The sequence below is a fragment of the Diuraphis noxia genome, unplaced genomic scaffold (genome assembly GCF_037042655.1).
Source record: "Diuraphis noxia isolate RWA-SAM2 unplaced genomic scaffold, SU_Dnox_SAM2 contig0002, whole genome shotgun sequence".
NCBI classification, from domain to species: Eukaryota; Metazoa; Arthropoda; class Insecta; order Hemiptera; family Aphididae; genus Diuraphis; species Diuraphis noxia.
The window spans coordinates 62,073,590-62,101,287 of record NW_028301712.1 but is presented as its reverse complement, the minus strand read 5'-3'; the positions used below and the strand labels follow the sequence as shown (position 1 = coordinate 62,101,287).

General features: G+C 24.9%; 2 protein-coding genes across 2 annotated transcripts; one reads left to right on the top strand and one right to left on the bottom strand.

Moving 5' to 3' along the window:
- Positions 1-4: 4 nt before the first annotated feature.
- On the bottom strand, positions 5-4,906 carry CycB (Cyclin B). Its single transcript, XM_089220220.1, has 8 exons — positions 4,518-4,906; positions 2,611-2,816; positions 2,350-2,548; positions 2,124-2,267; positions 1,888-2,049; positions 1,407-1,646; positions 1,050-1,340; positions 5-821 (listed from the first exon to the last, which is right to left on the bottom strand). The coding sequence occupies exons 1-8, from the start codon at positions 4,548-4,550 to the stop codon at positions 723-725; spliced, it is 1,374 nt and encodes a 457-aa protein (XP_089076346.1). The 5' UTR covers positions 4,551-4,906; the 3' UTR covers positions 5-722.
- An 8,875-nt stretch (positions 4,907-13,781) lies between these two features.
- Positions 13,782-27,273, top strand: LOC107165459 (ras GTPase-activating-like protein IQGAP1). Its single transcript, XM_015513695.2, has 33 exons — positions 13,782-14,205; positions 14,268-14,372; positions 14,433-14,667; positions 14,724-14,868; positions 14,932-15,089; positions 15,155-15,289; positions 15,432-15,516; positions 15,571-15,656; positions 15,720-15,873; positions 15,931-16,094; positions 16,278-16,412; positions 16,473-16,635; positions 16,701-16,846; positions 19,956-20,055; positions 20,113-20,258; positions 20,442-20,582; positions 20,650-20,820; positions 20,900-21,001; positions 21,073-21,237; positions 21,407-21,520; positions 21,644-21,858; positions 21,965-22,199; positions 22,430-22,527; positions 22,641-22,866; positions 22,949-23,113; positions 23,186-23,362; positions 23,427-23,556; positions 23,616-23,733; positions 23,803-23,955; positions 24,798-24,954; positions 25,027-25,151; positions 25,221-25,452; positions 26,851-27,273. The coding sequence occupies exons 1-33, from the start codon at positions 14,186-14,188 to the stop codon at positions 26,965-26,967; spliced, it is 4,818 nt and encodes a 1,605-aa protein (XP_015369181.2). The 5' UTR covers positions 13,782-14,185; the 3' UTR covers positions 26,968-27,273.
- Positions 27,274-27,698: the final 425 nt, after the last annotated feature.

Below are 27,698 nucleotides of genomic sequence, written 5' to 3'. Positions count from 1 at the left end.
ACTCTTAAGTTTTGTTTTACAAACTATTTATTAAACAAAAAAATTAAAAACTAACTTACATAATATAACTACTCTTAGAAAACATAAGAAAAATATATATTAATAATTAAATGATGAAATGGCAGACAACACATGTTGACAATAAATTCAAAAGGAAACAATAATAATCTGAAGGCGTACTTTCATACTGAGAGCGGTATAAATTGAATTAACATTTTATTTCTTATAAATTTAACTGCGTTAAAAACAAAAATATTTCAGTCTATTGTCTGTGTAAATAATTTAAAATATCTTAAATTTAACGCCCACAGAAATAAATATTTATAAAATTGGAACATATCAACACAAGTATGTTACATCGCTTCAAAGCGAAATGGCTTTTGTTCAATTTTGTAAAATTATAATTTAAGTGTGATTTAATAATTGTTACTGTATACAATGGTTATATATCAAAATACACTTAAAAAACGTAACGAGCTAAACATACTTTTCTTAAGTTATATTATTAATAGGTATATTTGTTTTGTTCAATAAAAAAAAAAAACATTAATTTGTGCTAACATTGTTAATGCGTACATTTTTTTACTTAAAAAAAAAATAATGTTAGGATAATAATTATTTGAAAAAAATCTAATGTAAAAAAAAACGGTGGCATAACCACTCACGATAAAAACAAAATATATTTTAAAAAGTTAAAAATAGTTAGGTCTGGAGATACTTAATTAACATGTATGTGCAATAAACCTCATAGCCGGTGAGCTCAGTAAGGAACTTGTTGTGATTCTTCCCATCTTTGCACTCTGATATTTTTTGTAAACAGCCTGGATATAAAATAAACAATACTGATAAGTTATATAAATAGTGACATTTATTATTTTTAACATATAAAAATTATGAACACTAAATAAAAAGATAAGTTGTATCTCATAAAATTTATATTTCTGAATACCAATTGTTTCCACTATCAAATTAAATCTTATAATGTAATAATTAATTTAATATCATAAGTTTTAATTGGGAATTGTATAAGCAGTAAAAAAATGATTTACCTTGTATTTCCATTCAGGGGCATTAAGAGCTAAATGCGCGAGAGATTGAACAGTAGATATCAATTTATCCATTTCATATGTAGAGTGTTTTTGCATTACATCTGTCCAATATAAAGATAATAATGATTTGACATCTTCAGGGTTATCATCTAATTCTGGATCATTAGTTATGACAACTGCCAACAGTAGTCCAGATGCAGCTATTTCAGATGGTTTAATATGTGCTAGATTGTAGTCAATTAAAGCTAATTCTAGAAAGTATTTAGCCAAAGAATGTTGTGATGATCGTGCCTAAACAAAATTATTGTATTTATAATCTATAAATTATGTTACAAAAAAACACTATGTATCACTTACACCCGACACTTTGCTAAACCTTCGCAAAAATGTTAAGGAGAAAGGTCTAGAAAGAGAAAAATTAATTGTTCTGAAGACATCCACTAAACTTGATTTTACTTCATCCTTGGTGAAAGCATTGTCTGATAAATAGACAAAGTCAGTTATCTCAGGTACATATATTTCTTCATACTTGCAGCCAAGCAATAGACTTGTGGCTCCAATTAATTGAAGTTTATTTCTAGCAACATTTTGATTTTCCTGAAAAACATTTAGTTTAACTAAGTTTTTTTTAAATCATATTAACATTTTCGATCTAATAATAAGTATGTAAATTAATAAAATTTTAAAATAATAATTTTCTTTAACATTAAACATTGGAATAACTCAAATTTGCTATATTGTCAATTTATACAATGAAAATACAACACATACCAGCATATTTTTTTTTAGTTAGAAAATAGATGATCACGTTCAAGTCATTAAATATATATATAGTTACTTGTAAATATCTGTCAAGAATTCCAACAGCAGTGTAGAGAGATTCTTGCATAATCTGAAATTCTTGTTGTACTTCTACAAGCCAGTCAACAACAACACTACGATTTGATGACGTGATATATTTGTGGTTGGCTAAATAATCTTGTTTTATAGAATATTGATTCTTAATTCATAACATTAACATTAAATTAACAATAAATCATAAATTATAACTAGATGGTATATTGTAACTAATACCTCTAAGGTCATCATATAAGCAAAAATAGGTTTAGAGTATGCCCCAACAAGAAAAGGATCAAATTCATCATTTTTGTCGACAGCATCTACTTTACAAGCAGTAATCCATTCTTGTTCTTTCTTTTGAGATTCTGTCAATACAACCTAAATTTATTTTAAAATGTGATTATTTAACAACTGTAATATATTAAGTAACTGTATAGTTATATTTAAGTATTTCACTTACTGCTTTGTTTCTAAGCGATGAACTTCTGGTCAAAGTACCTCTATAAGTCTTGATCAATCCAGTTGTCTTAGGTCTGATGATAGCTTTTGGAATGTTGGATACATTTTCATTTAAACCAGAATTGACTTTAAGTACAGTTTTAGAAGTGTTTAATGAAGGTTTCACTTTTGCAGTAACAGAGGTTGTAGTGCGATTTAAACTGAATAAAACACATTATTTTATTAATTATATTAAAAAATGGCAGTTATAATGTACACCTACTTAGAAGCAAGTCTTGTAGTAGGTTTTGTTATTTGGATAGTGGGTTTTGCTATTGTAATCTTTCCTTTTTGATTAGCATTCTGAGTATTCTGCAAGTTACTGCTCAAGTCATTTAATACAGCTCTTCTTGGAGCTATTAAACCACTACTTTTGGCATCTTTAACTCCTTTAGGAATATTATTTTCATTATATACTTTGTCTTGTCTCTGAAAGGATTATCAAAGTATGTATTAATTTTTCACCATTGGTTATCCATAGTTCTATTTAGATGAACAGGATTTTTTTGACTTGCAACTAATATCATACAACTTGTAACTTATAGTACTATTAGATATAATATTTAGACAGAGCCTAATAATAAAATAAAATCTAGCTAGGTACTCTGGGCAAAGGCCAAAGAAAGAGAAAATAATGATATTACATTTTTAAATCGTTTAGTTTATAATGTGATTGATTCACCTTCCTTATTCTCCAGAGCAAATTTACAAATTTAAATAACCTGTTCATGAGAATCTAAGGGCAATCCTTATAACGTCTGGTTAAATTTATCGGACACTGTAAGAATCTCTCTCTCCCTCTCACTCTGTCTCTCATTTAGGGTTTATGTTGTAATTAGCTATTTTTATTATCAATAAACAATAGCGATTAAGAGCTTATTTTTTAATAATACATATATATTTTAATTTATAAGATATTCACACATACACATATTTTTAAATATTACAATGTTCATTCATTAATATGTATTATTGTTAAAATGTGTGTGGTGTTCATAATTAAATAAATTTCAAATGCATATAAATAGGTATCTAAATTAAATAATATTGGAAATCACATTGATTCAGAAAATAAGAATTTAAATGACAGAGGAATATTTTAATTAAAAAATATTTATGGAATTACCCATAACTTTATTTTTATTACATATTAATGTAAGCAGAGGTTATTATAGAACTTTGTTTTAAATTCTTGAACATTATGTATGATTATTAAAAATTGTAATCATCCATGCTATGTTACCAAATATGATTTAAAAAAGATGACAATAATATTTTAATAATATATCTAATAATTTCTTAGTCTCGTTCAAGTATTGAATTAAAATACAACACTGAAAATTAGATATAAGGTAAGTATTGTCTTTTCAGTATTCGTATTCTATCAAACAAAAACCATTGTTTATCATACAAAGCAACTAACTTAAATACTTATTTTTCAAGGCTCAAAATTAAAATTTTTTTTAAAAATGAACATGTTTTCCTAATAAATAAAACTTCGATATTTGTAATACATTAGAGATAATAATAAACAAGGCTCAGATTTTATAACACTAAAAATAAAAATGTATTTTGTTCAAAATTTTAAAAAAACTTATATTTATTATTTTATTAACTAAAGATTATTTATAAATAGGTATATTTATAATATAGATGTGATATGTTCAAAATGTGGGCGTTTTTCTATAAGTATTCAAAAAAAAACTATATTTTATAATTTTCAAACCATACAATAAAAACTAGATTTATGAAAATACAAAATAAAAACGTTATAGTATGTAAATTAGCAAAAAATATCACTAAAAACCTAAAATACTTCAAATATGTAAAAAAAAATAGCATTATAAAATTTTATATTTGGAGTCTGGTGCATAATCCAAATTTTTAACTCATTCTGCTATTTTATCTCTATCCTGTAATAATTAGCAAATGCTATAAAATTCGAGCCCTGAAATAAAAATTACGAATGCTTGTCTTTATTAACATTTAGCTGTTAGAGGTATATTCTAAAAACCATTGTTGCGGGACTTTGTGCTTCATAATATTCATAACCGACAGTAGGATAACACAGATCGGATATATAGACTATACTTTAACCCACGACATTGTTTTAAATAATACAAATCTTACCAAGTGCAAGTCACGTCTGATGCCAGTCGCCATTTTTAATAGATAATAACGATATTGAACAAACGAAAATAATAGTGTAAGGTCGTCCGTCCGTTTGTCCAAGCAGTATTTAACAGTTAAAATACTTAAAACTACTTGAGGGTTTAGAGTTTACTGTTTAGACGAAACAAAAATTCAAGAAAAAATTTATCGTATCACGTTCACGTAATATTGTGTAAACAGTTTAACAAAAATAGTCTTGGAAAACCGAACAACAATGTCTACAAAAATAGAACAAAAAAATTAGGCAATATTGTCGTTAGTATGAAAAATACTGACAAAAAAAAAATAACGAAAAAATTCAAGTAATGCACTAATCCAGTGAGAGTGTGAAACACCAAAACGAACACGGAACAAGTCAAACAATATTGTAAAAATTAAATTATTTAACGGTTTTTCTCCCCACTACGGCTCTACATAACTTAACATTTTAACGTCTGTAGAATGTGAGTGAACTGTCTAAGATGTGACCAACATAACTTTGCAATATTACTGGTTTTTAATGGGACGGGTACAGTTTTCCCGATTTTGATAACAACTGATAACATCGAACCTGATAAGAACGAAAAAAAAAGGCTCTTGCCAACCTATAAAAGTTAGCACAAATCCGAATTCCCGCATCGTTAACCAGCAATTATATAAAAAATAAAAATATCAGTTTAATACCAATAGTGATTTTTCGAAAAATTCATACCAAGAAATTTAGTCTTCTATAAAATAAAACCCTGTTTAGTTATATTTTAATCAGTGAAGTTAGGCTTTAATCATTATACATTTAAATTTTATTTTAATTCATTGATCAATGTCCAATTATCTTAATAAATTATTTTAAACTTTATATTATGATTTAGATTCATTTTATAAGCAATTTGGCTTTTAAAATCGTACTAAAGGTTACCATTGTATTATAATATATTATATTATTATAATATTGTAATCTTTTGATTGAAGTGCAGCTAATATTAGAGAATGTATTTAAACTTACTGAGCTATAATAATTAAATTGTGTATGCAAATTTGAATATGCCAAACAAAACTAATTACTATTTAGTCATATTTATTAGAAATGTATATAATTTATTTTTATTTTTAAAAACATAATTAACTATGGTAGTGTAAAAATATTATTAAATTCTTCATAGGCTTAAATTATGGATTATATATTTTGTTAATCAGTGGTTGAATTGGAAAAATAAATAAAGGTGGGATCTAAATGAAGTTTAACAATTAAGCTAATCAATTTAATAGTAACCCTATTCCTTGATGAATATAATAATGGGGTACGCTTTAATTTGAAGAAAAGATGAAGAGTAGCTCAGTCCCTCCCGCGTCCTCCCCCAATTCAACCACAGTTGTTAATTAAATAAAGGTAGCATAGCCAATTAGAAAAAATTTAGTAAAACAATATATTATAGTATTCATACATCCAGTAATTGAATTTTCATGAAATACATTTTATTTGTTTATTTGTAACTTTATAATAACATACATTTTTGTGTGATAAACTATTCTATTTATTTATTTATTTAATAGATATCAAACGTTAAAATAATTTTTGCTATATTGATAAGTAACAATAAAATTGTTAGTAATTTCTTATATGTTAATAGTTTTTAAAATATTTTATAAACAAAATTATTTTTTGAGACAAGTATTTTTGTAGATAATAGGTATAATAACTATAATATAAATATAATTTAAATTATAAACTAAACTTGTAATAGGTGTTGTTTATATTATAACAAAATGGTAAATTGCTATGTGCTACAAGCAGTTTTTTTTACTTATTTATCAAATTTATAATAACTATAATATTTATGTACATATTCTTATTGTGTAAAATTGTTAACATAATAATATGAATTATAGGTAACATGCTTTTTTTAGTTGGTAAAAAAATGAAAAAAATGATATTTATTTTCTTTAAATTTTATATACTGAGTTATATTTTTGATTGTTATATAAATTATATAGGTATTATATTTTCTTTATAATATTACCACAGTAATAATATTATTACATTGTAAGTAATTATTTTTATTGTTTTACGTAAAATCATATTTTGTTTTAAATACGAGTATTTAATATTTTCAAAGTGTTACATTTAATTACTTTTCTAATTGTTATCTAATGTTATATATTTTATTTTCCTTGTACTATTCCCTAAAGCGATATTAGATATTAAGTATTTATTTTGATTTTTTGTAATAAATCATATTTGGGTTTTTTAACATTTTTAAATTATTACATTTAATTAATTATTATGTTGTGTTCCTGGTAATTTGTTTGCCTATACACTGTTACATAGGTGGTAACTATAATATAATACTGCATGTACAAAATCTATTAGCTTATACATTTTTCTAGTTTTTCAATATAACTAATTATCTTAACATTAATTATGAATGTTCAAATACCTACTTGTGTTAAGACTAGGTTAAACTGTCCAATGACTGATGTTTTAAAACTGAACTTTGTGTTATTTTTAATGTGTATGATTCAGTATCCTTTCAAATGTGTTTATTATTATGTATTAACCATATATTTTGGAAAATAAATTAATAATACTGAATTTTTGAACAAAATATTAAGTTCAACTAGTCCTTAATTGTTAAATAACTGGAATAGTTATCCTAACTTGTTGTCTAACATGAATTTATAATAAATAAGTACTTATAAAATAAGCATCTAATTATCTTAACATCAACAATTGTGTTTAAGAATCCCATTATAAAAATGTAACTATTTTAGATACTTAAAAAAAAAAAATGTAATCTGCAATGTAACGTTTACGACTCATGGCCATTGTAACCGATGTCTTTTGATCGATAAAAAAAAAATGTAACTATAATGGATTGAAGAACACAACAGAAATAGAAGATATTCTAAACTAATATTTAGTATAATAAAATAATATACTACCTATACAGAGTGATTTTTTAAACATGCTCACCTAATTTGTATGCATTTATTCAAATTTTGATTTTTGAATTTTTAAATATGCTTGAAAACCATATCTCAAATTTGAGATTTTTGTACCACTTAAGAATGATCCTGTAACAGACAACAGTACAAACTTCTGTTTTTTCAAAACTTTATTTGCTACTTATTATTCAGCAGACATTTATTGATGCACTTATCTAAATAAAAATTTAGTTGTTCTTAAGTACCTACTATGTATTAATTGGATTAAGTAGCTACTAGTTATCAGTGTTAGATTAAATTAAGTTAACCAATAAGTAATAACCCTGTGTGGCTGTGTCCTGTGATCTATAATAAGTATATTATTATTGCTTTACAAATTAGAATTAAACACTAATTATATATTCTAATTACCATAATTCAACATTTCAATACCTAGTATAGCAGTATGTGCATAAATAATAATTAATAATAATTGTATTGTGGAATAATTTAATTACTATTCAGTATTCATTCTTTTTTCGTGGTTATATTTGGAACGCAAGTACGCAACTAGAATGCAACAAATATTTTACTTTTGAGTTTTTGATACCTACTCAGTTTATGTGTTTTATTAGGTACATATTAAACATTAAAATAAATTAATGTACCTATCGTACGTATAATAAAAAATAAAAATTCGTTATTAGAATTAAATTAGTAGGTACCTAGGTGGCTAGGTAGTAAGGTATGTAAAATAGACCTCAAACATAGACACTGAGAATAGAATGATCGAGAATCAACAAAACAAACTACAGTTACGTTGTTGGATTAAGATTAACATAGGTGCCTATCTACTGTTAAATACGTTTTATAATATTCAGGGAAGGTAATAGTTTTGTGATGTAATCGTGTAATAAACTAATAAATATAATAATATGTGAATATTAAAATGCAATTTCCACTAACTTTCAAAAATTATCATAGTGTGCAGTGGCACCGAACTAATTTTTTTTAGGTGTGGCAATGGACATTAATTTATATCCACCCACCTACCTCTATGCAGTATGAAACCTAAGCCATGGGGGGCAAAGCCACCACCACCCCAAAGACACTACAGATTTTTTAACTTGGAAAATATAATTTTCATAAATAAATACCTATATATTATTTACTGCATTTTTGCATTATTTCAGTAGGCTACCCCTTTATAAATGTACACACAAAAAGTGGGGGTAAAGTCTATGTACAGCATAACTAGTCGAAATAATCCTTCAATTTCAAACTTTGGGGGTGGTTTCCAATGTAAAAGTGAACATCCTTGGTGCATTATAATGGTCAAAAGTTAACATTTTCCAACAATTTTCAAAAAAATGGAGAAAAACAAAAAAAAAATGAGCAAAACCAGTTTTCGACCAAATCGGTTTACTTATATGGTTGCAATTCAAAAACTAACCACTTTAAATACTTGAAATTTTCACCAAATGTTTATGTTAGTATTATCTATATACAGTTTAATTTTCAAAATGCTTTGACTTTTTTTTGAGTTATTTATAGACCACTGAAATTTTCGATTTTTATGAAAATTTTTTTTTTGAAGGGTCAGTAAAAAAATTTTGGATGACCAAAAAAACTTGAAAATTTAAAACAAGGTTCCTCATGAGTTATTCTTATTGTAGCTAAAAAAAATTAAAAATCATTAGAGACAATTTTTTTTTATAAGCGTTTATAGTTGAAATTTTTACGAAATCTGCGAAAATGCGAAAATTTGCAAGTAATTTTGAAGTTGAAAAATTATAAATTTTTTTGCGTTTATAACTAAGGATTAAAAATACAACACTAAGTTTTCTATAAGTTTTTCTTCAAGTAGCTATAGAGAAAACTCGAAGCATCATTAAATGAAAAATTTTAAGTGCTTTTGAATTTTAAATTTTTACGAAATAGCGTAACGATAACGATTTATCCTCAAACGATTTTAAATATTTGTTATTATTCAAAAAGTATAAGTCGTAGATACTTGAAAATTTCACCAGTTATTTAAATTGGCATTTTCTTTACATGATTTAATTTTCAAAATATTTTGAAGTTTTTTGAGATATTGATAGACGACTGAAATTTTCAATTTTTCTGAAAATTTTATTTTTGAAGTGTCGATAAAATTTTTTTGGCCCTATCAAAATATTTGAAAATTCAATACAAAGTTTCTCATAAGTTATTCTTATAGTGATTAAAAAATTATAAGAATACATAGGCACAATTTTTTTTTTAATAGCATTTGAAGTTCAAATATTGACAAAAATTCGTCAACCCATGAATATTTGCAAATTATTTTGTAGTTCAAAATTCATAAAATTGTTTGTATTTATATCTAAGGTTAAAAAATTCAACACTAAATTTTCCATAAGTCTTGCTTCAAATAGCTATAGAGAGAATTTGAAGTGCCGTTATAAGAAAAATGTTTTGAGCGTTTGAGTTTTAAATTTTTATGAAATCGCGTAACGATAACGATTTATCCTCAAACCAGGTATATGTTATATGTATATGTATGATATAAGGTATTATAAATTATGATAACTACATGCAATGTTTTTGGAAAAATTGATTAACCATGCCTTATGCAAAATGCGTCCTAAAATATTTGTTTCAAAATAGAATATATGACAATATGTAAATATAATATATCATAGATTGACAAATCATCTCCGTTCAGAATCGTTTTTCGTATACAATGATACCTATTATTGCATTCAAATTTAACCTACCCTAGTCAGAGGTCCACCCCACCCCCTAATGTACAGCAGAGCGACATCCACTTACCCGCTTTTTTCTAGTTACTAAAATATATTAATTTATAATTTTTTGGAGATGAGTGTTCAGTTTATGTGAATAATTTGGCCATTGGCTGAACGAGGGGGGTGTAGAAGTCCCCTGTCCAAGTTTAAAATGTGCACTCCCAAAAAGGGGGAAAGTGACTGGCCATCGTCATATGAAAGTATACCAAAAATGATGAAAAAATACCCTTTAAATAGTTGGTCTAACTTTTTTATTTTTAAATTATAGGCAATTAACTTTTTTTATCAAAACTAACCTATCGCTCATTTGTTTATATATCTTAAAAACTTTTCAACATTTTGACTTAATTTTGGTATTACAATAATGTTTTCTTTTTATCCTGTTAGAAAAATGTCTACCAGAAGTAGTGCTTCGATTTCCACATATTATATAGGTAGTATCTTTTTTTTAGCAAATTGGATCCAGGTGGTACTTAAAGAAAGTAATTTTTTGATTCTCTCTTATTTAACGCCACAGTAAAAAACCACTGAAAAATTACAAAAGATCTGGATTTCAATTTTGCTTTGCAAAAAATCTTTATTTATCACCATAGAAACGAATAATATTTAAATATCAAATAAAATAAAATATTCTTTCGTCCGCTCAGAATCGTTTTTTTATCGAATGTAATCATTGCATTCAAATCGAATACTGTAAGACTACACTATCCTGTCCGAGGACCGAAGGGACGATGGACAAACTTTCTACACCGCAATGCTGACCTACTCTTTTTAATTTTAAATCTATTTCAGTGTTATATAAACTACAATACTACATAGAACATACACGCAATTAAACAAGCAATGTGAAAATGATTATTATTAAATGGAAAAAAGTTATCATTTACTAATTAACTCGTAGTAAATATTAAATTATTTGGAGTACCTACCTAATCCTTTTAAAAATTCAAATGTTTGATAAAAAAAATGTTTACTTTTTCAAATTAATAAATCGGCAGGACCTAGGATCGACTGGAAGTTTTTTGAGGACATGGTGAAATGTGCGGATATATTTTATTATAATGGTTAATTTATTCGTGGATAAGTTATTCGTGGAGATCATGAAATTTTTATTTGAATTAAATTAAAAATAATTATATATACCAATTTTATTCATCTAATAAAAACATTGTCTACAATATTAACTGTAGACATAGCTACACAGTTTAACACATCCATGTAGTCTTGTGTAAACTACTTTTGAAAAGTGTTTGGAATAAATACTCGAATACTTATGAAAGATATATTTTATATTTTGATTTGTGTCACTCTATTCTTTCAAGGGCTACAACAAAGATTGTTACCAATTCATAAATATTAAATATTGAGCGATATATAACAAATAGTTTGAAAAGTGAACAAATTTCAAATAAATATAATTTTCATTCAAGCAAAATCATGTTAAAATATTTAGTTCTCATTTTGATCATTTAATTTTGTTAACCTATAAATTGTATTAGGTACCACTATAAAAACAAAGTATGTATGTTGTATATATTTTACATTAGCAGTTATTTTTTTTTTATAAATGTAATATGAAAACTAATGGGATGAATGGTGTGGTGGTGTGGGGGCTTTGCCCCTACGGGTCAGTGAGCTTTTCACTATTTGTGCACCCCAAAAAATATTGGTCTAGTTGCGCCAATGAATTTGGCATTAGACGTTCTTTTCATCACACATTATGGTAAAAATTAATTTAACATGATAAATGTTTATTCTAAAATGTTGTTGTGTGTTGAGGTATATGTTTCATTACTCATAAACTTAATGTTTATTTTAATCAAACTTAATTTTCAATAGCTTATGATTACATTCTATAATTCTCAAACACTGTACTAAGGGGTGGCGAGGGAAGGCTTTAGTCCTCTCTAAAAATGGTCCAACCCAAATAAACCAAATATAAAAAATATAACATAGCCCCACATGCTATTTTTATAATAGATAAATTATTATTTTTAAATACTTATAAAATATATTTTTTAATTTTTAAAAATTAACAAGTATTTTATTTATTTATTAGTTAGTTTATTAAGTAATTACTAAAAACAATAATTTAATTTATATTGATCAAACAAAAGTAAAAAGTACCTAGTTCAATAATTCAATCATAAAGGATCATCATGTTATAAAACTAAAATTAAATATACTTTAATTTGTGCATCATTTTTAAAGTTGTTATTTGAAGTCTGTATTTAAATATTTCCTTATTTACATAAAACAAAACAGCCTTTTAGCCATATAGGTAACATTATCAAAACATTGTACCTACAATGCATATATTATCTATTGAGAACTTAGAATTTAAAAAATTTGGTATAGTGTTATAAAATTTAAATGTGTAGTATATGTTAAAATAAATTAAATTATATAATTAAGTAATCTCTTTTGTTTTTGAAAAAAATAATGCATAAAATGTATCTGCTCAGCTCAGAATCCCTTGAAAAAAAAGGTTTAGTGCCAATGTGTCATTATACTATTATAGTTAAGTACAGTATAGTGTAGGAATATTGCAAGAATTTGGATTTGTTTTTTAAATTACTGTATTATTTTGATTATTCTGTTTATTAAACACAAAAGAAATTCACTATATCAATTAATTATTTTATTATCATTGTAGCAAAAGAAAGGTAATGTGTTTAGTGCTGTATATTAAGTATGTTTTCTAGCAAACTGTATAATATAATAAATAAATAAATATATTTATTGTAGAAACAGTAAAAAATATAAAGGAGAGAATACATTTGATATTTCCAATTTGTTCAGCACTTGGACCATTAGAACTCGATATTTTTCAGATATTAAATCCCTTAAAGTACCATCTGCTAAAGAAAGTAATGTAGCATGTGATAATAATCAATGTATACAAACAAATCTAACAAATTTTATATACTTATACAATTAAAGCAATTATAATATTTAATATGCCTTATAATACCATTTATTTTGTAATTTGTAGTTAGTATATTGATAACCATTAGTTATAATTGATAAGCGGTAGTTAGGTTTTTAGATATTTTAAAGGCGAATAAAAAGGATTTTAGTATTTTTATGTTGGCAAAGTTGGTCGGGTAAAAAAAAAACAATATCTTATGCGGGAATTTTATTTTTTCAATGTTGGCTAAACTGATCTCCCGAATTTTGATTTTGATGATATCTGCTGTTATCAAAATCGGGAAATCTGTACCAGCCCCGTTTTTAATGTGACCATATTGGGAGGTTTCAAAAAAAATTTCTTGAAACATAAATGAGCGGTAATTCTTCAATTAAAAATTTAAAACATACATGATATTATTATTGTTATTAAATACGAGATTCTAATTATATTATTATTTAGCATTGTGTGGGCATAAAAAAAATTAATAAATTAATATATTGTTCATTGATTATAATTCATAACCGTGGTTAGATAACGTTAGAAAACCGTTTGCTAAGGTCCACAATGGATATGATAATATTATAATATTTCTTTGATAAGAATGTTTTTATTTCAATTCTCGATAACCGTTAAAAGTTTGAGTTTGAGTATATTTATTATTTGCCATATTTTGACAATAATTGTGAATTGACAGTCGACATGAACGTTGAGTGTTAAACTCTTCATAGAATAATGAGATAATGGATGTATTTTTGTCTATGAATGAATATATTGACGATTATTGACTAAATTGTTTACATCTAACGTTGATTTTTTTTTAATTTTTACGTTCTTTTATTAGTATTATTAGTGTTCATAAGTAACTATGATTAATTTATTTACTACCTATTACATTATCGCACATAATGTTTAAACTTGTCAAACAACATCTACTTGATTAATACTTAGCACTTAATATAACTTATTTATTAATCATCTTTATATTATAATTAGATATCAGCATTTTATACATGAACTAAAAAATGTCAACAATTCTTTCCAGGTAATTATTTAGATTTAAGTTTCATGTTCTTTTTAATTTACACGCATGGTTTTATTTTATAGTAACAAACCACAGGAAATTTTAAATCTAGGTCTTATTGAAGTTGATATAATAAGACAAGATAATTTAGCTTATGAATACCTATGTCATTTAGAAGAAACAAAAGTGTAAGCTATTATTTGAATATTAAAGTCATTCAATACAAATTAAATTATAAATAATTCTAGATGGCTAGAGTCATGTTTGAAAACAACTTTACCACCTGTAATGGAACTCGAAGACCATCTACGAAATGGTGTTTTGTTAGCAAAATTAGGAAATTTCATTGCTCCTTCAACTGTACCTATGTCTTGTATTTATGATCGTGATGAAAGACGTTATAAAACAGCAGGTCTTCAGTATCGTCATACAGATAATATAAATTATTGGTTAAAATCCTTGAATGTTGTTAATCTACCAAAAGTAAGCTTAAGATATTAATAAAAGAATGTATTGACAAGTTTGTTTTTTATTTTTAGATATTCCATCCAGAGACTACTGATGTTTATGATAAAAAAAATATGCCAAAAGTTATTTATTGTCTTCATGCTTTAAGTACCCATTTATTCAAACGAGGTCAAGCACCATTAATTCAAGATTTATACGGAAAAGTCGATTTTTCAGGTGATAAAAAATGAATTATATTATGTTGATAAATTAATTCTATATTTTGTTTTCATATTTAAGCTGAAACAATAACTGCTACAAGAAAAGAATTGGCTGAAAATGGTATAGAACTTCCTAAGTTCCAAAAAATTGCAGGACTTTTATCAGAAGATACAAAGGGAGATACATTAACTTTGCAAGAAGCAATTATGGAAATAAATAATGCCATTTTATCAAAGGTTGTAAATCACTATTATCTTTTCATACTTATCTTGTTATTATATATTGTATCGTAATATTTTAGGATATGAATTATTTCACAAAATGTCTATGTAACAAAGCAGCTAAATTAAATTTTATTAATTTGGATTATATAGATAAATATTTAGCTGTTTTACGTAATGTTAAATATTCAAAAGAAGAATCTACTTTGAATAAGGTAATATATTAGAATTTAAGTGTTGTCAGAAAACATTGTTTTATTAATTCTTGTATGTCAAGCAAATGATTATAATATTAATAAAAGAAATTCAGTTTTTCAAAGACTAAAAATTAAGTTTATAAATTTTAATGTTTTTTAGTCTTTGAGTGAAAGTTTTGAACCAGACACATATGATGATATTTTAACTCAAAATGAAATACAGGGATATATTTCATCCACAAATAGTAAGGAACTTTTAATTTATTATGTATTGATAATACATTTTTAATTTATTACAGTTGACCAAAAGTGGAATGAAATGATTAAAGCAAATTGTGAAGATGAAGTTGTCAGTATATTAAAATCAAAATACTTGCCTTTAACAGTAATTTATATATTATTATTTGTTAAGTATGTGTCTGCATATTTAATATTTATTTTATTTTAGGATGTGCGAAAGCAAAATGGTAAATACTATAAATCAGAATTTCATAATCTATTAAAAACTGCTAATCATGCAATTTTAAATACAGTTGATAAGAAATGTTTTCTTCAACGTGTTGTAAATATGGGAAATCAATTGGCATACAACCATAACAAACGTAAGATATTGTATGAGAAAAAAAATTAAAATAATATTAAAAAACTATACCTTTCAGAGGAAACTTTTGTAAAAAAATTGAATGACACATTAATAATTGATGATATGGATGGTTTTACATCTGTTCTTAAAGATCCTATATTAAACTTGAATCATCTTATTAATGAATTTGCTATTCCTTTATATTTTGAAGAACTGAAGATTGATCGATGTGATATAGATGTAAGATTATAATTCTAGTTTTATTTTATTTTTATTCAGATTTGGGTTAAATTTTTTTTTTCTTGTAAAATAACATTTGTAGAATGAGAAATATAATTTTTTTAAATTTTACAATGAATTTTATTCAATATTGATGTCATTTAAATTTATTCAAAAATATAAATTCTTTTTTAATTTTTACAGCAAAACCTAAGTTACAACGATATTGTACAGAGTTTGCAAGTTTTAAATCTAATAGCTGATGTTACAAAAGCTGTTCTTTCGGAAAATATTGATTTGACATGGGATCGACTTGCAAAATTAAAGAAATTTTTTCCAGTAAAATTTTATATTATAATATACTGAATATCAATTTAAATTAATATGTTAATTTTGTAGGATCAAGAACTTGATGCAGGATTAAAATTACAATACTGGAGTGCCTTTGATGCATGTAGACGATTTAAAATTATAAATAAAGGATGCTTTGGAATATTGTCATTTATGAATATTAAAGACTGTGTGAATATTGTTCATAATCAACTTGAACAAAACAAAGAAGGTATGATACTTATATTATTAAAATAAAATGTCATTCTAATCTATTTAAATGTTTTATGACTGCAGTTATTAATGTTCTACAACAACTTAACAACGCCTTAAAATGGAAAGATTTTATTACAGTGAAGCAATGTGTCACAAGTCCAGTATTGCAATTAGAAGAATACCCAATTAAAGCTAAAGACATGCAGTATGCATATGAATTGTTACTGGTATAAATAAGCATTTTAATGTATATTAGATTAATACTTAATACTATACATAAAATTCAGTATTCATACTTAATTAATAGTAGGTAGAAATAGTGAGAAGACTATAACACTTCCATTACTTTAAAAATATATTCAGTGTTATATGAACATAATTTTAGGGGAGAAGTAATAATTTATTAAAATTGTATTTTATATGAACAATGCTTGTAAATGAACTGAATGAAGAAATTTTTATTTTTACATACAATTCATTATTAGAAACCAAAATCTCAAAAATAGAAAGGTATTTGATAAAAATAATTTATAGTTGATTACTAAAGCTCGAGTTTCAATGCATTTGCATCTTTTTTTGAAAATATCTTTAACAATGTTTTCCAAGCTACAAATATGTTTCAAATACTTCATGTAGTAACAACAAAATTGTATTTAGAGCAATTTTGAACTGTATAACATCAAGCAATCTAGTTTTAAATAATTAGACATGGCTAAAATTTATCTTTATATTATACAACCGGTTAGCTGATTTAATTGCATCCAAATATTATCGGTGTAATATTAATGTTATTTATAAAATTATATTTTTTTTTTGTGTCTATCATCACATTTTAGGGCAATAAAAGTGCTTCAATTCTTGACTTCAGTACCTCGTTCGATCAGAAAGAGAAACTAGTTGGTACTTTGGGGGTCAAAAGTAAAAATTTCTTAATATTTTTCGAAATAATCGGGATAAACAAACTTAAAATTAAGGAAAAAACGGAAAATTTTACGCACAATAAATTTTCGACAAAATCAATTTTGGTTTTTGATGTAACTTTATAATAATTTGACCATAGATACATACATTTTTCAACAAATGTTTATATAAATATATTCTATCCACCATGCAATTTTTAAAAAATGTTCGACTTAAGTTGAACTATTCATAGGCATATGCAATTTTCGATTATTATTAGTTTTTTTAAAATTAATATTAATAAAAATGTATTTTTTGGGTAGAAGATCTTGAAAATTTAATACAAGGTTTTAAACATATTTTTACAATAGCTGTTGAAGAATGAAAGAAATTCATAGTCACATTTTTTTTTTATAAGCATTCAAAAGATGAATTTTGACAAAATACGTGAAAATCGCAAATTATTTTAAGCTGGAAATTCATAAAAAATTTTCTTTTTAAATCTTAATACAATATACCTTACAAGTTTATCAATTTTTATCACAAAAAAAATGTCTACCAAAAATTCAAATTAAATTTTTATGAGCATTTGAAATATAAATTTTTACAACATTGGATTTTCACTGGATTTTACATTTAGTGATTTTCTTATTTTGGTGTAACTCTAAAACAAATGATACTTGAAATTTTCACTGAATGTTTATATTGGCATTTTCTATATTTGATAAAATTTTGATAAAATGTTTTGAGCTATTTACTGACATTTTAATTTTTCAACATTTTTAGTTTCTTTTCTATAAATATCGATCAAAATGTATTTGTTGAGTAGAAAAGCTTGAAAATTGAATACAATACTTCTATCACTTTGTAACAATAGCAGTTGAAAAATATTAAAAATACATAGTCACGATTTTTTTTTATAAGCATTAAAAGTTCAAATTTTGACTAAAGGCGTAAAATTACGGCTATGTTCAAATTATCTTAGATATAAATTCATAAACGTTTTTTTTTTAGATCTAAGATTTGAAAATTTTTAATAATCTATGATACATCCTAGACAGATAAACCGTTTCCACTCAGAATCATTTTTTTGTATACAATGATATAATATCATTGGATTCAAATTTAATTCCATCTATTACAGGTACCCTACTTGTAACCTACTGTGTACAGCAGAGCAACATACACGACTTACCCGCTTTTTACTCATTGTTTTTATGTAACTACACAATTTTTCATATTTAATGCATTTTTTGATATTTTTAAGCTATTAAATCCAAGCCCTATTGATTATCAATTTGTATAGTCTTCGTATTCGTCTATACCAAAAACAAATTATATTAATGAATTTCTATCCATAAATTTTTGATGTATTTTTTTTTATTTAGTTAACCCACGACAACATAGGCTATTAGGTGTAGTGAGGGTACTGTAGGGTTTTTAAGTTGGGCTTATGTTTGGTATAATGTTTTGTGTTTTTGGCAGAATTTTTAGAGGGCACCAGTAGGTTCCTACCATGCCAGTGGGAAGTGACGGCCTCTCCCCAGACAGCGTTAAATGTCTGGAAAGCATTGTCGCCCATGATAGGGATTTGAACCGGCAATGGTGTATGTCGCAACCGACGCCTAAAACTGCCCGGCAACTACATTCTCCTTTTGATATTTTGTTGTAATTCAAAAACAAATAATTGTAGAGATAAGAATTTTTCAATAACTATTAAACTAGCCATTTTTCATTCATAGTAAAACTTTCAAGATATTCATTTCCATGAAAATTTTTGATATATGAATGATAGTTTAAAAAAAAATTATAGAAGATTTCACACACATTTTTCTACCTTAAACAAAAAAAAAGTACTAAAATGGAATTTTTAAATTTTAAATTTCCGTTTATTGATTTTCGATATTTTGTTGTGATCCAAAAATGAATAACTGTAGACACTCAACATTTCCACCAATTATTAAAATCTACTGCTTTAGTCACTTCAAGTTTATCTAAAGTTATTTATTTTATAAAATATTTTTAATGTTATCCAAATACAATTTTTACAACAATTTTATGTGTATAAAAATAAAAAATTCAAAAATATGCTTAAATATGTGAATTCAAACTGTATATTATTTAATATATCCTTTTCATAAAACAAATTTAAAGCTTACCTTAAACAATCTAATACCACTACAATAAAACATGCAAATGCTACAAGTAACAGAGCTTTTGTTGGCTTATATTCCTAGCTTTAAATTTTATGATAGGTCATTCACTATAATTTTTAAAATTATTATAATGATATTCATTATTGTGAATGTCAAATTTATATGTTGCAAGTGGGTTACAATGAGAAAATAAGAATGGTACTGACATGCTATAAATACTCCTATAAAACTAGCTCTGTTATTGATACTAACTGTTACTGTTCATATTTTTATTATTTAGAATCGTCGAAATGACTCTGAGGACAAAGTTGAAGTATGGAAAGATGATGTTGAAGATGTTTTGAAAAGAGTGTGTGATGAAGTTGAAAGTATCCATAGAAGTGAGTCTTAAAATTTAATTTCATACATTTCTGCTAAATTCTAATATTTTATTTTAGGCGCTGAATGGCTTTTATCTGTGAATCTATCGTTGGTTAAGAATGAAAAAAATAAATTAGCTCAAGAATTTCTTAAACTTGTTCCAATGACTGATATTGAACAGCAAGAAATTTGTGTTTCATTATTACATTTGCTCGAGTCAAAGGTAAGACTTTTAAAATTTAAATTCATAACTTTGAATGTGTTTAGAAAAAACTAATTTATAGATGACTTTATAATATTAACGAGCTTCAAAAAGCGTCTTTTGTTGAAAAATTAAATTAGTTATTATGTAATGTTAGTATTTCATATTTCACTGATTACCAAATGTTTTAATATAATATTTCAGGCAAAACATCGAGGTCCTTGGGTTACACACCAAACACCATATGGTCGATGTATTTATTTAAATCTCGAAACTTTGGATTATTCTTGGGAGAAGCCAACTTTTTTTCCAACCCCAAAGTATTTAAATATGGAAGAAATACAAGTAAGTTTAAGTTCAAATAAATCTAATATTTTCATAATTATAATTTTATTTAAATATGTATCTATAGACTACAATAATGAATATGAAAAAAAGTTATCAGCATCGAAAAGAGTCAGAAGAAATAAATAAAATGATTATTCAACTTCAAGCTAATATTCGTGGATATCTAGTTAGACGAGAAATAAAAAACAAGAATAAGTTGTGCTACAAACATGAATTATATGCAATTAAAATACAAGTAAGTTGATATTATCATTTTTTAAATTTTTTAAATTCTATTAATTAATTTTTACAATTAAATAAATTATTTATATTAGAAATGGTGGCGATGTATTTTATTCCGAAGACAATGGGCAGCTTTGTTAAAAAAAGTTAGGAAGCAATTAAAACCTTTTCAACGGGTTTATACTAAAAGTGATGTTAGTAAAACCAATATTTCTTTATTATAATGTATGATTTATTTAAAAATATATATTTGTATGTGTTCTAGGTAAAACACATAATAAAATTACAAGCAACTTGGAGAGGTAAAATGGTTCGCAAACATTTTTATCATTTATTTCATACAGCAAATCCACCATATAAGATTGTTAAGCATTTTGCTTGTTTACTTAATTTTAATTTAGAAGATTATCATCGAGAATTCGAATTACAAGTAGGTCTTAGATTGCATTATTTAAATATTAAAATACTAATCATATAATTTCTGTCTCATTTCGACCGAATTCATACTGTTTATCAATACTTATACTACTATACTTTGAGCCAAGCTTGTGATTAATTAAACTAAATTAAATGTTAATACAATTTTATGAATTGTTTAGAATCTCCGTGGGCAAATTACTCAACTTATACGTCAGAGCAATAAAATGTCACTTGAAGCTGATGAATTGGATACAAAAATAGGTTTACTTATTCAAAATAGAATATCATTACAGGTAATATATTATAGTAGCAACAATAATTATGTTTGTTGTTGAAATACCTATAGAGAATAATATTAGTATGAAAATTAATAATAATTGTTAAATGGAAAGTTTGTCTTTATTTTTTATGTCTAGGATGTTATTAATCATAAAATGAAAAATAATGAAGACATTAATAAAATACAACAACCAAATAATATGCAAAATTCTATTAGTTTAATGTCTTTAAATAAAAATAGTAAACATCTCTTGGAATGTTATCAGCATTTGTTTTATATGCTTCAAACAAAACCATATTATTTAACAAAACTTATATTCTGTTTGCCATATTCAGTTCGTCACATTTCTAAGTAAGTATTAAATACATTAAAATCCAATAATTTTTTAGGATATTATATTTATTTTTCTATGTATAAGAATATTTTATGAATATTCATTTTTTTAAATTTATTTCAGATTTTTAGAACAAATACTAATGTCAGTTTTTAATGCTGGGAGTAATAGTCGTGATGCTTATTTTATGTTAAAACTATTAACACTAGCTCTTAAAGAAGAAATCAAAATTAATTGTACTAAAGCAGCAGAAATTAAAACTTCAAATTTATACATATTAAAAGCAATTGTAGACCAGGCAAGATGTTTTGATAATCAAAAACGTTTGAATACAATCTTTAGAACAGTAGTTGAAAAGGTATGTTATTAATTTAATGTTTTCATTTAATTAAAAAGTAACATATCAATTAAATAACACTTCTAAGATACAATTGCTAAATGATGTATGACAAGTGTTGTATGTAACTTGAAATTTTTTACCACCTTGAATTAAATTTACAATTTTTTATTTATTCTTTTTTTTTAAATACAATTAACAAATTGTATAGACAATTACTTGTAATTTAACATATATTTGTTATTATTTAGCTGATACACCATAGAAATAATCTATTTATTGACACAAATCCAGTTACAATTTATAGGGCTTGGCGTAATGAAATAGAAACCAACACTGGAGAAATATCGTAAGAATTATTCATTCTGTTTTATAGAATTCTTACTTACTCGCCTATTTCATTATAAAATAATAACTTTTATTGGTTAATAATTTTATAAACAATTTTTTTTTGTTTATTAGAGATCTACCAAGCTCCGTAGATCAACATACTGCATTAAAATATGAAGAAGTTCAAAAAAGGTTAACTCATAATTTGGAACAGCTACAAAATATAACTGAAGAATTTTTAAACAAAATTCTAGATTCCAAACCTTTAATACCTTATGCCATATTATACACAGCTCGGATATTGTGTGAAACTATACATGAATTATTTCCCGATACTCGAGAAAGTGAGGTGTATAAGGTAAGTGGCATTAAATTATGTTATTAAATTGTAAGTAAGCTTATAAATTAAAAATGAATTCATATAATATTTATTTTTATAGATAATTGGCTACTTTGTATATAATTTATACATGAATCCAGTGATCATAACACCTGAAATTTATGATATATTTGAAACTAAAATTGAAGATGGAATAAGTTATCGACAACGACATAATTTAGCTAGTGTGGCAAAAATCTTACAATATGCATCAAATAAAAAAGGAGTAAAATAATATATAAATATATATATATATATATATATATATTAAATTATTTATATTTATTTATATTTGTAGTATAAAGATGAAATCCATTTAAAATGTATGAATCCATTTATACTTGACTGTTACACAAAATTAAAACTGTTCTTTAACAATTGTACAAATGTTGATGATCCTGAAGTGCATTATAACATAAATGAATTTACAGACGTAACACTTCTCACTAAACCAACAATAAACATAACATTGCAGGTACATTGAATTATATTCATTATGAGAAAAATGAATGAATTAACTTAATTGTTTGTTTGTTTAGGAAATCCAAGAAACACATTCTTTATTGTTGGATAATATTGATCAAGTAGCACCTGATCCTAACGATCCAATTCATCAATTGCTCGATGAATTGGGACCTTCTGCACCAACACTTTCTCAACTTTATGGATGTTAGTGAAAATTATTATTATTATTATTTCGTGCTTAATTGTAACTTATTTGTTTGTAGCTGATGACGATGATGTTATTGTTCAAAGACGAATTGCTACAGTTCATGTTTGTCTCACATTGTCTGATAAATTTGAACCTAATACAAAAACTGCTTCTGTGACTAAATTATTCATCAAGTATGGCATATATTATTAGGTATAAACACTTTTTGATGCATACAAATTAATTTTAATCTTTAATGTTAGGACTAAGGAATTATTGATAAGAGTGCTTCCATATTTGAGTGGACATACATTACCAGGGTCTTTAAGAATTGATTCAACACCAGATGAAGAAAGTCGATTTGCTGATAGAGAAGATAAAATAAGAGCTTCTGGAAAGACTGTAGATTTTGAAGAGTATGTAGAATTTATTGAAATTTTTAGTCTCTGTACATACAGTGTAGTGCAATTAAGTTGAATATCATAGCCCAATATTTAAGTGCATACAAAAAAAATAAAAATCTTCACTCATCAAAAATATACTCGCTTAGCAATTGAAAGATGGTTTTGATCACCAAACCCAGTACATTACTAATTTTATAATTTTAATGCTCTTTTTTTGGAATATTAAATTTCAAATAACCTCTGTGACTAGATGTTCTAATTTCAAAATTTAACTTTCTTATTTAAGCTTTACAAGTTACTTAGTTTTTTAAGTGCCAAAACTTAACTTTCCTATTTTTCTCAGTTATAAGTTTATAACTCATAGGCTATGTTCCAATCTTCCTTCGAAGTCTTATTTCTATTATTTGCTTATTACATTTGAAATTCAACCTTTATTTACCATTTCTGTACTTGGTTATTATACACAAGTCATTGAACCATTGACTTTCCTAGCTCTTTATCATCACGTCCCATGATTGCCGCGTTAAGTGGCACATATATAAGTGAGAACTAGTATCACATAGCTAGTATACAGTTGTTCTTATGATTTAAAAAGCTCTGTTTGAGTGAATAAGATCCATTGGATACTTACAACTTTGTATTTATTTTGCCTTTCATATTTATTTCAATTCACGTATTTCAATTCTTACATCTGTTCTATTCTGTAATTGGCCATAAATAACTAGATATAAATTTTTTGTTTTCGTGTCATATTTAATGTTAAGTTTGTGCTTTTTCCAACTTATTCTACATATTAGAATACAATTGTAGATTGGTATTATAACATTTAATTTTAACGATTACAATGTGTACAGGGGAACATTAAAAGAAATAAAAGCAAAATTGAGAAAACATTTGAAAGTCTTAGAAGAAGAAGGTATTGTGTCAAAAGATGATGGATATCAAGGTATTATTACATCAGTGGCTAAAGATATTTGTAATCGAAATAAATATCGTCAAATACAAATTAAGGTTTGTAAGAAATATAATATATATAATATGTTAATTACTATGAATAAATACATTTTGAATATTGAACCTCAGGAATTGCAAATGCTGAAATCAACAAAACAGAGATTAGATGAAAAAATTAAATATTTGGTAGAAAAAATAAAATCATATGAACAGTACATACAAACTTGCTTGGATAAACATAACACAGGCCAAAAGTAAAAATAATTTTTAAATTTTTATATTTAAATAAAATGGCTTATTCAGTTGAAAATTTATAATTTCAGAAAACAAAAAAAATCATCTAATAGAGGTGCACTGTTGAAGTCTAAGAAAAGTATTCGATATACAGCAGCAAAATTGCGAGAAAAAGGAGTACTAATTGAAGTAGAAGGACTTCCGGATGGGCAGTTTAAAAATGCTCAATTTGAAATTTGCCCAACTGATGTTCACGGTGTGTTTTTAGTCAAAGGAAAATTTATGGGAGTAGAAATGGAAACTATCAATATTGATATACAGGTAAATAACTTGTAATGTAGCATGAAATAAAATTTTATTCATCTTATAGTTCAAGACCATATTTCTTAATAGTCTTTTAGCCATAATCAGGGTTTGAAACTTACTGCACTAAAAAGACTGCTTTTAAAATTTTAAAATCATCAAAATATGCATATAAAATTATATAATAATTTATGAATTAATAGTTGCTGAACCTTACATAACTCATTTATTTATTGATAAAAAAGACTATTATTTGATATTTAAATAATTTAATTTATGTTAATACCGCACATCAAGCTGATACAATATAATGATGCATAAATAATAATACATACAATTTTTCACACAATATTGAACTAGATTTGTAAGTTTTTAATTGAACAGTTGTCAATAGCAATGTTTAATGTTAATAAATAAATAGACTTTTAAATAAAAATTAGGACTGGACCGATATACAAACCAATATCGATTATCAGCCGATATTGGTAATATCGGTTTTATCAGTATAGGTTTTTTTTTAAAACCGATATTTGAACCGATATGAAAAAAAAAAATTTATCATACATAGATTAAATATTTTATTGTATTAAAAATTAAACACTTTAATTGTTATAAAAAGACTTAAACAAGGAATGTTTAATAACTGAAAAAGGGAAAATTATTATTTTTTAAATATTATGTGATTTGTTTTTTATTGTAATTTTTATTTGTTTTATTAAAAAGTTAAAATTATACTTATAGACTATAGTTAAACTTATAAATGTATAACTTAAATTAATAAGTTATAATTTATTATCAACTAACAAGAAAGAAAAGTGTTCATTTTAAATTTTTAACTTTGTTATTTAATATTTATTATTTATGTAAAACTGTGTTAACTCTATTTGTATTAAATATTAATTGTATAATATAGTTAAATAATTAATTATTATTTAATTTAATCATTATATTATATATTAATATATAATATTGATTATTACAGTATTACTAGTTACTACTTAGTACTTATCGGGTATTTTATAATATCGGTTCATGCTTTTGGATAGAAATTCAAAGTTTTGAATACATCGGTTATTGGATTTAAATCTGCATAACATATCGGTTTATCAGTTATCACTTATCGGTTAAAAGTGATATCGGCCCAACCCTAGTAAAAATAATTATGGAAAATTTTCCAGTATTATTCAAACACTATAATATTTTGTAAGATTAATAAAATGTAAAAAAATGCAAAATATGCTACAATAATATGCAAAGTACATTAATTTAACTGTTTTAATTTTGCCATTTCACAATATAAAATTATATCTTCATATAAATGCAAGAAGTTCCAAACCCTATTCAAAATAATATTTATTTTAATGTTGTAAAACATTTATTAACTACTAATTAATAATATATTATTATTGGTTAAAGGATTTGTTGAAACGTCAATTTGAAGGGGCAACAATAATGGATATTTTTGGCACAGCCAAAGTCAACGTTAATTTGTTATTGTTTTTATTGAATAAGAAATTTTACTGTAAACATTAAAATCTATCAATGAATATGTATGATTTTGAAAATTATAATTAGCATGTAATAATATCCATACAATATCTTATAAAAAATTTAATTTTTTTACTTATATAATAATTGTATATTTTATAAATAATTTTTAACTGTATTCACTGATCAGTGAACATACTCTGTAATAATTCCAAATAATTGTTTACTCATTATGTTTTTCTATTAAAATTTAATATTATTTTTATTTTCTGATATTAAATAACCACTGGAAAATAATTATCTAAATGTAATTTTCTATGTTCAATATAATCCGTTTTTATTGGCGATTAAGCTGATTAAACATAATTATTTTGTAGGCAGTTGAGATTAATATGAGTTTAAAACAAAATCTGCTAACAGCGTTTTTCATCACATATATCAAGTACATTTTGTTTTACACTGGTTATTATAATGCTAATTGAAATGTTTATCTATCAATGGAGAATAAAAATAAGTGATCAGGTATATCTAACCTAACCTTACTCTCTAAAAATAACAGTGCTCCAATAATATTTAATAAGAAATTAATATCATAATCATAGTTCAAAGGCCAAAAACTTATTGTATACCTATTATACAATTTTTTACCTACTTCTGAATCGTAATATTTTTAATTGGTCAGTAGTAAAATGTTTAGTACACAATATTGTATCTTAAACATATAATATTAAGATTAAGAATTAAAGTTATGTAATATAAATTGTTTTATTCCACAA

Excerpts from the sequence above, each read along its gene's own strand:
- LOC107165459 (XM_015513695.2), top strand. The coding sequence starts at position 14,186 with ATGTCAACAATTCTTTCCAG. Across the intron at positions 21,002-21,072 it reads GGGTTTATACTAAAAGTGAT|GTAAAACACATAATAAAATT; the intron begins GTTAGTAAAACC and ends TATGTGTTCTAG. Across the intron at positions 21,521-21,643 it reads AAAATAGAATATCATTACAG|GATGTTATTAATCATAAAAT; the intron begins GTAATATATTAT and ends TTTTATGTCTAG.
- CycB (XM_089220220.1), bottom strand. The coding sequence starts at position 4,550 with ATGGCGACTGGCATCAGACGTGACTTGCACTTG. Across the intron at positions 2,817-4,517 it reads TCAGACGTGACTTGCACTTG|AGACAAGACAAAGTATATAA; the intron begins GTAAGATTTGTA and ends TAATCCTTTCAG. Across the intron at positions 822-1,049 it reads CCCCTGAATGGAAATACAAG|GCTGTTTACAAAAAATATCA; the intron begins GTAAATCATTTT and ends TTTTATATCCAG.